This window comes from Camellia sinensis, chromosome 12 (genome assembly GCF_055761805.1).
Source record: "Camellia sinensis isolate YWXY chromosome 12, ASM5576180v1, whole genome shotgun sequence".
NCBI lineage: Eukaryota > Viridiplantae > Streptophyta > Magnoliopsida > Ericales > Theaceae > Camellia > Camellia sinensis.
Genome location: NC_138972.1, coordinates 82,780,680 through 82,792,628, shown reverse-complemented (window position 1 = coordinate 82,792,628; position 11,949 = coordinate 82,780,680). Strand labels below are relative to the sequence as shown.

Genomic DNA, 11,949 nt, shown 5'->3' with positions numbered 1-11,949 from the left:
CAAATTAATCATTCATTGCTATATCAAAATAGAAAAAATATTGGATACTTTCAAAATAGCACATGGCATTGTGCTTATGATACTCTTAACAAATATAAAATAACAACTCATACCAAGTGATTATATATCTTCCAACTACTTAATAAATGTGAGTTAGAATATCTTATTGTAAATTTATTTAAAGATAAATTACACTCACTCCCCTTGAGATTTAGAAAGAAAAAAAATACAAGGTTCATATTTTTGACATAATTATGCTAATTTCTTTTTTAATAAGGTTAAAGTAACTGAAACTAATGCAGAGGGTGGGCAAACACTAAAAAGATATATATATATATATATATATATATATATATATATATATATAAGTAGAAAAGAGATGACAACATCATTGTTCATGCATAGAACTAATAATAAATTATTGATAAAGAGACTTTAATTGTTATGTAAATTTTTTTTTTTTGATCGGCAAAAGAAAAGCTTTATTGATGAAAAACAAAACAAGAGTGATAAGAATACATCAATAAAGAAGAGGGTGCAAAAAGCATCACAGTGAAACATTTGGATCCCAACTAGGTTGGCACCAAAACGCACACCCAATCATCTGCTAGCACACACTCGAGGCTCCAAGATGGTGAGAAACCAACAAACAGAGCAGAACAAAACAAAACAAGACAAAAACAAGAAGACAACAGCCAAACACTAGCAGATCATCCCCAGCCACTGGACATCCATACAAACCCAGATTTCAACACAAAGCAGCTCGGAACAGCTAAGAACATCCTCTGATTTGGCGCCAATTGAGAGTTAAATCATCAACGGAGTAAGGAAGATCTTTAATAGATGCTTTCAGCCAAAGTACAGCTCTAATTTTGATATTTTCACTCAATCCAGAGAGACTAGGTTGAGCCTCTGCAAAGACACATTCATTCCTAAGTTTCCAAAGCGACCAAAGAACGATAAGGGGGATAGCTCTCCAAATTAACCTATCAAAATTTTTGAGCTTGACATTTATCCACCATTGGAGAAGATCATCCACTGATCCTTGAATGCACCAGGAGAACCCCCACTCATTAATTATAGATGACCAAATCAACCAAGAAAATGGGCAATGAAGCAAGATATGGACAGCAGTTTCAGGTTGAGAACGACAAAATGGGCAGATGAGAGAAGCAGAAGCATCTAAGATGCCAATTCTGTGCATAAACACTGCTGTCTTGATTTTGTTTTTCCAGGCCAGCCAAGTAAAGAATGAAACCTTAGGAGGGACAGCCCCATTCCAAATATGCTTGCAAATGATAGAATGAGGCCCTAGGATAGAGTTAGAGGCAGAGTAAAGAGAGGACACGGAAAATACACCAGGACTAGGCCTGGTGTATTTAAACATGAGCAAATTTCACCTTACCCTCCTTGTGGTTAGGCCCATGTTAGCCTCTTCTCATTTGAAAATAACCACAAAACCCTTTGTGATTTGTAAACTAAAATGCAACATTGAGTCCAAAAACGATTTAATAAAAAATACTAAAATACTCATATATATAAATAACCTAAGTGTGTTATTTATGGATATTTTCGTCATTTTTTTAGTAGGCAAAATGCACTTTAATCCTCTATATTTTATTCTATGTGCGATTTACACCTCTAAAATTTGAAAATGTTTATTTTTGGCATGTGTTTCTATACTTACTGCTAAGTTGGATAAAATATTTTGCTGATAAAAAAAAAAAAAAGTTGGATAAAATATTTAATGGTGTATTTCAAACTACAAAATTTGTCCTTCAAACATCAAGGGAGACTAGTTTAGTAATGTTAAAAGTGCAAAACAAACTGCATTTTCTGTAAATTTTAAAAGAGATAAGTATAATATACCCATTTATTTACTTTTATAATTAATTTAAAAGATTGCACCACATAAACAATATCACCTAATATTTTGAAACTAATTACTCATCAAAATATTGGATAATTATCTTCAAGCACAAGATTGAGTTTGAGCTAGTAGTGTCAACTATCATCCTGCTATTCAATGATCCACTAATTCAAAATGCTGCAACGACCAAAATCTAGATAGGAAACTTAGAAAACTTGTCTTCATCATTAATTTTCGTAGTCATAAAATTGTTTATTAGTGGTTCCATCAACATTGTCTACCAATATAGACAAAAAAATAAAAAATAAAACTAAAAAAAAATAATAATTTCAATATAGAGCCATAGATACACTTGATTTGGCCACATCAGCGTTTTCTTGCTTTGACCACTGAAAGCTCTACTTAGAATTGCTGACTGGTAAGAGAAGACCAATCCTCTCTCTCTCTCTCTCTCTCTCTCTCTCTCTCTCTCTCTCTCAATTGTGTCAATAAAATAGCCGCATTCTCTTACCAGTACAACTACCAGTTGCATCCACATTTCATCATTAGTTCCATTTTTTGATCCATTTTAATACTCAACCAAGTTGTTTACTTCGTTCACGTAACAAAAACATATAGAATATTAATACTTTACTCATTTATATATTAGTTGGTTTCTTGAATTTTTCCAAATTTGTCCATGGAGGATATTGAAGTTCCTCAGTACTTCATCTGTCCTATTTCTCTACAAATCATGAAAGACCCTGTCACTGCCATAACCGGCATCACCTATGATCGAGAGAGCATCGAACAATGGCTATTCAAACACGCCGCCACCACCTCCACCTCTACAGCCACTTGTCCAGTGACCAACCTGCCCTTGCCAAGAGACTCTGACCTAACACCAAACCATACGCTCCGCCGTTTGATTCAAGCATGGTGCACCCAAAATGCATCGAAGGGTATCGATCGAATCCCAACCCCGAAACCTTCTCTCGACAAAACCCATGTCCTCAACCTCATTAGAGACCTTTGGCTTCCCGAATTGCAGTTAAAAACCCTAAGAAAACTCGAAGTCATCGCTATTGGGCACGAAAGGAACCGGAGGTACATGGTAGAAGCCGGTGTGGTTAAGGCCGTGGCATCATTTATCGTAACATGTTACAAAAGAGGCGAAACTACGGGGATCGAAGAAGCTGTGAGCATTTTGTTCCATATTCAAAGTCCATCATCAACTGAATCAAAGCTAATACTCATCGAAAATGATCAAATCATCGAGGCGTTAACATGGGTTTTAGGTCAAAATATTCATAATTATGTGACGGTGAAGGGTAATGCTCTACAAGTACTGAAAACAATCATCGGAAAAGCGAGTTCCAACATACTAGAGAGGCTAAAACGCCGGTTTTTTAAAACGATTGTGAGTGTTTTGAGAGAAGGAGTTGCTATCAATGCAGCCCTAAATGTCATGCTAAACACGTGTCCATGGGGGATAAACCGGATTATGATGGTGGAAGCCGGGGCGGTTTTCGAGCTCATCGAGCTGGAATTAGGGTCACCGGAGAAGAGGACGACGGAGCTGATTTTGGGGACATTATTCCACCTGTGTTCTTGTGCGGACGGGAGGGCTCAGCTGCTGAGTCACGCTGCCGGCATTGCCGCGATCACAGAGACACTATTGAAGGTGTCGCCGGTGGCGGATGATCGGGCGGTGTTGATTCTTTCGATGATTTGTAAGTTTTCTGGGACACCTTTGGTGATTCAAGAGATGCTGAAAGTTGGGACTGTTTCAAAGCTTTGCTTGCTTCTTCAAGTTGATTGTCCAACTTATTTGAAAGACAAAACAAAGGAAATGCTTAGAGCTCACTCTCATGTATGGAAGAACTCCCCTTGCATTGAAAATTCTACTCTTCTAAGCAGGTACCATAGGTAATATATATATATATATATCAGGTTTTAAATATCATAAGCAAATTTTGAATGCTAATATTGGCTTATATATAATCATATCATTGATAACGTATAATTTAATTAGAACTTTATGTTAATTTTGTAACCCAAGTAATTATACATGTGATAATTGTACAATCCATAATATTAATTTGTTGATCTATATAATTTTAATTGCAATATGTCAAGAATGTTGATTTTTTTTTTTTTTTGAATTGTAGTGTTGTAGCAAAGCAGAGATTATTGTGTGATCTTACAAGTTCAAATTTTCAATTAATACATTTTTATTAAAAAAATTGAGTTATCAGAATGCAAAAATCAATATATTTTGGTTAATTCAGGTTTTTGCTTTCATTGATCGATATGTAATTTTTTCAAGTTTGTCTAATTATGCTCTTTCCCAATAATCTTTATTGAACTTTGTTTAATATGAAAAAAAAATTCAAATTTCTTTTAATTATGCTTCTTCCAAATAATATTTAATTAATAATAAATAATATTTCAATTTTCAAATTTTAGAAAATACGCATAATGAAATTACCACTATTTTATCATGTTCCTTGCAAAAAGAAAATTAAAATAAAAAATACACATCATGAAATTATCACTGTTTTATCTTTTTTGCAAAATTATTCTTATGATTCTTTGTGGCAATTATTTTTAAGTATATTTAGGCCTTATTTGGAAAGTTGGCTATTTTAATTGGCTATTTAGCTTTTTGACTATTTTCTAACTAAAAAAAATTATATTTGAAAAGTTGGTTGATTTTTTTTTTTTAATTGATTTGATAGTTATGAGAAAAAAAAAAATAATTACGAATTAAAAGTGATATTTTATCTTATTGATTATTTTAACATATTTTGTTTTTGATAAAGTTATTGTAGTCTAACTCTCCTCCTAAATAAGGCCTTAGTAATCAAGCCACTCCTTATGAGCAAACAAATATATTTTTAATAAAAGATAATACAAGTGTCACGGAAAAATATCACCTTGTTTGTTTTCACTTTTCAAAAAACACTTTTCAGAAAATTTTACTTTCTTATTTTTCGTATTTTTTTTTTATTTTTACTGATTTTTTTTAATATTTTAAGCAATTTTTTTTTTACTTTTTAGACACACCTAACATAAATACATCTAAAAAGTAAAAAAATTGTAAAAAAAATCTTTTAAAAATTCACTAAATATCAAAAATACAAAAAAAAAAATTACAAGAATTCAGTACATTTTTCATATTTTTATGTATTTATTAGTTTTTTAAAATATTTTTCACAAATTTTTTACTTTTTAGATATATCTAAGTAAGGTGCATCTAAAAACGTCAAAAAAATGTTTAAAATTTAAAAAATATTCACTAAAAACAAAAAAATACGAAAATCAAAAAAGTCAGTTTTCAAAAAATTTAATTCAGAAAACTCAAACCAAACACACTGTTAGTTCTTTAGATCTTTCTTTTTTAAAAGTAAACTATTATTTATCTCTTTTTTTTTTCTCCTTAGAACCCCATCTCCTTTATTTGTTTTTTATATTATTTGTCCAAATATAAAATTTTGTTTTTACTCTCATTCTTAATCTCCTAATCCTAACCCTAACTCTAATTCCATCCCTATCCCTATCCCCATCCCCATCACCATCACCTCCGGCTTCGACAGTCACTGCCATCTCTAGAGCCACCACGCCCTTCGATGTCTCATCGTTGCGACCATTACCACCACTGCAACCACCCTTTCATCTGTGTTGCCTACCATCACGACCCAACTTCCAATCCCATTAACTGAGAGAGAGAGAGAGAGAGAGAAAGAGAGAGGAGAAACTTGCCTTGTTCGTATCCAAGAAACTGGGTAAGAAGAAGAAGAAGAATAATAAGAAGAAAAAGAAAAAGAGGAGGAGGAAGATGAGGAGGTAAGAGAGGTCGCACTCATAGCAATCAAAAGGTGGTCCTCCACGGGGAAAGGATTCATGGTGGTTGTCAAAAGCAAGCTGCCAGAATGGTGTCGAAGGGTGTGATTGAAAATGGGTTAGGATTTGGGTTGGAAGGGCATAGTTGGAATTAAGATGGGGGTTCAAAAAGAAAATAAAAGGATTTCATTTTGTTGGGTGGAGTTTCAAAGAAGTGGGGATTAAAGTAAAAAAGTAAGGGTAAATAGCAGTTGGCACGCCCCAAAATTCGAGACCGTAAAAGGGATGTACAAAATACAACTTAAACAAGATAGATAACCAAAATATTTTAATATACACATATAAGCAGAGTTATAGCATAGATAATTCAATAGTGTTCTGCTATAGGATTACAACTATAGGATTACAAAACACTGTCAAACCAAAAGACAAAAGAAAAAAAAAAAACTCGACTACATCTTCAAGTAAACCGTGGCTCCAACACTTCATCTTGATTGCGTTTGGGACAACATTTACCATCGTAAATTGCTTCCTCACCTGGCATGACACGCCATGAGTTTAGAATGCCAGTAAAACACACATACCCCCTCTCATATCTTCTATCAACCAATCAACCATACATAGAACAAATTGGATAACATAACATACAATCTTACAATAAGGTTCTACGAATTAGTAGTTAGACTAGACATCTAGAATTCCCCACAGAGATCCTTCTACCCAACCACAAGGTTGAACACCGGACTACTCAGAACTCCCCATTTTGCTGCTTTGCAGACCTTACCACTTATACCCACCCCCCGGTTATTTACCAGTTAGTGACATTGATGGATTTCAAAAGGGACGGCCAAACAAGTGGGCTCTCTTACACCCAAATCGTGTCTAAGATTCACTTACACCCTACACATACCATACGAAAGGGCTCACTTACACCCTATAACACCTCGTAGAGTTTGAATACATCCATGTCATCCTAAAGGTTCACTTAGATCACTTGCGCAAGACTTAACTCATTTGGTATTAATTCCATCATAATCCATGTCATTTATATGTATAAACTATTCCGAAACACTAGTGTGAACGTCACCTATTGCCAACTCCTTTTCATTTCTCGTTTATTAGATATTTTGATAAGCGAGTTAGTCACATTCGGTAATTCGATAATATAAAAGAGCATAAAACAAATATAAGAGAGGAAATATATAGCCCATGATAATCATACATAAGTATGGTAAGGCAAGCAAACAACATTAGGCATGTTTTGAAATACTTAGAGACTATTAACACAATAAAACACCATTTCCAACGCTGTTTAGTTCTGCAGGATTAACAAGAATGCTTTGGTAAAAATACTTCCAGGCCAAATTAGGGACTGAAATTGCACATAAACAATAATCAACCTATCTAGTTTCAGTTCCAATTCTCAGAATTTGCACAGCACCTGCAGAAATTCATTTACAAGCTATATTCAAAAACCTGTTCAGATTTGTCACCCTTTGAGAAAACTAGTTTTCTTCTCAATCTACCTGACGATTTTCACCCAAATAAATTCTGTTGGAAAGAGAACTCAGAATTCTAAACTTTGACAGAAGAACCAACATGAGATGATTTTTCTGAAATTTTATAAAATTGCAAGAAGTGGACTGATTTTTGGAGACTCGGGACCAGATTTTTAAAACAAAATATCCAAGCCCTAAAAACACACAAGGAGGGGCTAATAAAATTATCACAAACTCTAAATACACCAAATATCCTACATTAAATTAAGATTTGAGAAATAAATAAATTTGATATTTCTTTTAAATTAGATAAGTTGCAACAGTGCATACTTTGACAAATTTGCAAGACAATGTCACTAGATCATACCCACACTTTCACACACACCAAAAACCCTATTTACCATTAATTTACAACACAAGAGGGCATACTAGACAATAGGATGAGATGGGTGAGAGAATTGGAGAAGACAAGAGAGAGATGTGTTCTTACCTTGACTCAAGAAAGCACCATTTTCTTCCTTTTTTTTTCTTTTTTTTTTCTTCTCTACTTCCCCCTAATCACACTCTCCTTCTCTCACCCTTTCCTTGGCCACTCAGATGTGTGTATAAGGAATTGAGGCAATGCTCTCAATTTATAGGAAATGAGCCACTAGCTTAATGACTAAAGAAGGAAATAAATATCTAGATATTTTCTTAACTAATTTGCTCAAATAAATATTAAAATAAATAATAAAAATATTTATTTAAGATATTTATAGATATTTATTTTCTCAAATAAATACTAAAGAGTCAAATAACTAATAAATATTCAAATAGGCTACAAAAATAAAATGTATGAATTAATTTAGAAACTAGGAGGTAAAATAAATAAAACCAAGTTTTAGGGTATTTCCAATTATGAAGTAGTGTTGTAGGATTTAATTATGATAATATACGGAAAAATTATTATTTATTGGTCTATTTGCAGACTTTAACGAAACTAAGGGCTAAAATGCTATTAACCAAACACTGCTGGAAAATAGACTTTTGGCGGCGTTTTAAAAACGCCACTATAGGTATTAAAAACGTCGCTAATTCTTTTTGTGACGTTTAATACCAAACTCCGATGACGCGGCCATCACTATCGCTTTAAGGCGCTTGAAAAACGTCATTATATTAATATAGGCGGCGTTTTTAAAAACACCTCCAAATGTCCTACCCTAACTTATAATGACGTCACTATGACGTTTTGGAAACGCCGTCATAAACATTTATACATTTTAAAAATCTAACCGTTGGGGTTAGGGATATAGTGATGTTTAAAAAACGTCACCATAGCCTTCTTTTATTCTTTTATTTTTAAAGTTAGGCTAATTTTATATGGTTGCACTAAAAAAATACGTGTCATAAAGAATTATTTAGAACTAATAATTGATGTTTATTAAAATAATAAATAAACTAAGCTTGAAAACAAAATTAAAAATAAAAAACAATGCAATAAGATGTGATACATGTACAATTACAGAATATATCTAGACACAAAATATATTGAAAATCTGTGGGGATTTATTTACAAAGTCAACTAGCTTGAAATCTCAAAGCAGAGAAGACATTCATATTCCTAATGACACAATACCAATAGTAGCAAAAGTTTGGCGCAGTTCATAAACAAAATTTTCTTTCTGACGAAACATACTTTACCAATCTGTCCTTCTACAAAAAGTCACAGCCAGGACCAAATTAAAGAGGTTAATATCAGTACATTAGATTAACACATTAGATTAGAATGGAAAAAATTAGATTAAATTAACTTAATGCATACAAGCGCATACCCCCAAATCAGAAATGACGATGTTGACATTATCTTGTGAACGCCGATCCTGTAATATACATAAATTTGCAGGTAATTAGAATAGCCAAACAATACAAGTATGATCAAGCATTGTGCAAGAAAAATAAACATGTTTCACAAATTTAAGGCTCAAGGTTTCACGTGTAATTACAAAAAATTAAGGTTTCTACAACAGCCTTCTTTTAAAATACATGTTTCACAAATTTAAGGTTTGACAAATTACGACACTAGTCCATATAGTTTGATTATTGTGCCATTTTGGTTCCTATAATTTCAATTAACTTGATTTTGACTCTGAATTTATGACTTTGTTTCAATTTAATCTAATTGATTATAACTTTTACTATTTTTTATGAAAATTACGCATATAAGTAGCATGTGTCATATTTTTAAAAGCAAAATTGTAATCCTACTTAACTCAATGAGTTAACCTCAACCAATTCAGTAATTATTTTTTATCAAAAACATTAACGACATTATCAATTGAACCAAATTGATATAAAATTTAAAATTAAATGTCAAAATCAAGCCAACTAAAAGTTTAGAAACCAAAATGATATAAGAGATAAAATGTAAGGACCATTCGTGTAATTTGTCCTTTAAAATTTGTTTATTTTCTTTTATTGTGTTATATTCTACAATGATATTGTGCTGAGACCAACCCAAATTGTGCTGAGACCTACCCAAGCCCGCCTAGGCTCAAATAATAACCCGAGGTTGCCTGCCCAAGTTCGACCCAAGTTAAATCCGAATTGTCCGAGTTGCTCGAATTGCCCGAATTGTAAATGAACTTCAGTTTTTTTTTTCATTATTAAATTATTAAAATTTGACTCCATTTACATTTTTTTTAGAAAATCGTTAATAATATCAAAATAAATAATTTATATGATATAAGAGAGATGTTGTTATAGTAGTATTTACAATTTATGAGTAAGAATAAGAAAAAGTAAGATTTTGTGTTATTAGTTTATATAATATATATTCAATATGATTTAATAATTTAAATTACTTTAATATCATGAAATAGCTAATAATTTATATATATTTAATATTTTTATATATCTATATATGTATAATTTAGGCTTCGGATTGCTCGGGTTGTTTGATGTCTTTGCCCAAGCTTGTCCGAATTTAATTCGGGCTTCTGAATTTTTATCCAAACTCGTACCGAATTTAAAAATATCTTATTCAAGTTCTAAATAAATTCGGATTGGGTTCGAATTGCTCGAGCTGAGTCCGTTCAAGTTGCACCCTATGGATGAGTAGGAAGTTTCGGGAGAAAAAGGGTGTGGAAAAAAAAAAAGAAAAGAGTTGAAATTGTTTCTGTTAAGGTATAATAATAATTTATTTTGAATAACTAATATGATAAGTTAGCCGTTAAGAATTTTTGTAATACTTTTAAAATTAAAAAAAAAACCAAAAAAAATTGCTAGGATGGGTTGCAGAAAGTTTCAGAAGAGAGAAAGGATGTGGAAAAAATATGGATAATTTGTCTAAAAATTGAAGACAACATTTTAATTTTATTAACATAAGTTAAGGGTAGTGGAGATGCGCGGGCTGCACAGCAACGGTTTTTGTGCGGTAAAATGGGTCTATTTCGGGGTCTATTTTGACATATTTTAGAATATATCAAGTAAAACATACTTATGAAAAATTAAGTTAATCGGATATCGTTTATCTATTCATCAACTCATATTTGTATCTTTAAAAATAAATAATAATTGTGATTTAAAGTATTAAAATGAATGAATAGGTAATACTTTAAATCATAATTATTATTTATTTTTGTAGATACAAATGTGAGTGGATGAATGGGTAAACGATATCCGATTAACTTAATTTTTTACAAGCATATTCTACTTGATATATTCTAAAATATGAACAGTTCAAATTATCAAAATAAACCTCAAAATGGATCCATTTCGCCGCACGGCAACTACTGCGTAGTCTCATAGCAACATCTCCACTTCCTAAGTTAAGGGAGTATCCAAACTTTAACACCACAACGAATCAGATTTAGGGGTTATTTGGGGTGTTCTAAATAAGTATAATTTTTAACTTTTTATGAAATATGGGTTGGGTTTGAAGTGATGTGATAGAGAGGTAATGTGACTTAAATAAGATAGTGACTTTTTAACTTTTTGAATTTTTTTGAGGATGCCAAACTTGACCTTATTACCGTAACGTATTAACAGCAGCTTTTGTATTGATTTCATAACTTATTAGATAGGAGAACTTAGGTGTAATTCATAATAAGTGAACTTATTGTTTAATTGGTTTTGAGAGAATTAATAGTATTTTTTTTATTAAATACTATTAAAAAATATCATTAATTGTTAATTTTTAGCGACAGTTTGAAAATTTTGTCACAAAAAAAATCACTAATTTTCAACTTTCAGCGACAGTTTAACAAATTCGTCACAGAAAAACAACACTAATTGTAAATTTTAGGGACAATTTTTTAAAAAAAATGTGACAAAAAATCACTAATTGTCCATTTTTAGTGATTTATGTAAAAAATATCACAAAAAATTATTTTTAGTGATGATTTTATTAGGACTTAGCTTTAAAAGGACTTGATGGAAATTAAGTCCAACTATTAGGACCTATTAGTAGTTTATCCAATTATTATATAATATTAGTAGAATTTGGTATATTATTGTTACATTTTATAATTACGTTAGGTATATAATTAAGAGTATTTAGGCCAATCGTAAAGTGCCATGTGCATTATAAAAATTTTAAAATTCAGAAAATATGAGAAAATTAGAGTAGACTTTCGGCCTCAAAGAGAGTGGAATATTTTTGCTTATATTATATAGTTTACATTCTCTCAAATCTTCACTCAAATTCTTCTAATTACAATCCTTTTGCTTTTTAGCTGTATATAATCAAAGCATTTGAATTTGTATATTTCTTCCTGT

General features: G+C 31.6%; 1 protein-coding gene across 1 annotated transcript; it reads left to right on the top strand.

Annotated features, from left to right (window-relative positions):
• The first annotated feature begins 2,440 nt into the window (after positions 1-2,440).
• Positions 2,441-3,981, top strand: LOC114288571 (E3 ubiquitin-protein ligase PUB24). The gene has a single exon (XM_028232100.2). It carries the CDS (start codon positions 2,550-2,552, stop codon positions 3,780-3,782), a length of 1,233 nt encoding a protein of 410 aa, XP_028087901.2. The 5' UTR covers positions 2,441-2,549; the 3' UTR covers positions 3,783-3,981.
• The last annotated feature ends 7,968 nt before the right edge of the window (positions 3,982-11,949 follow it).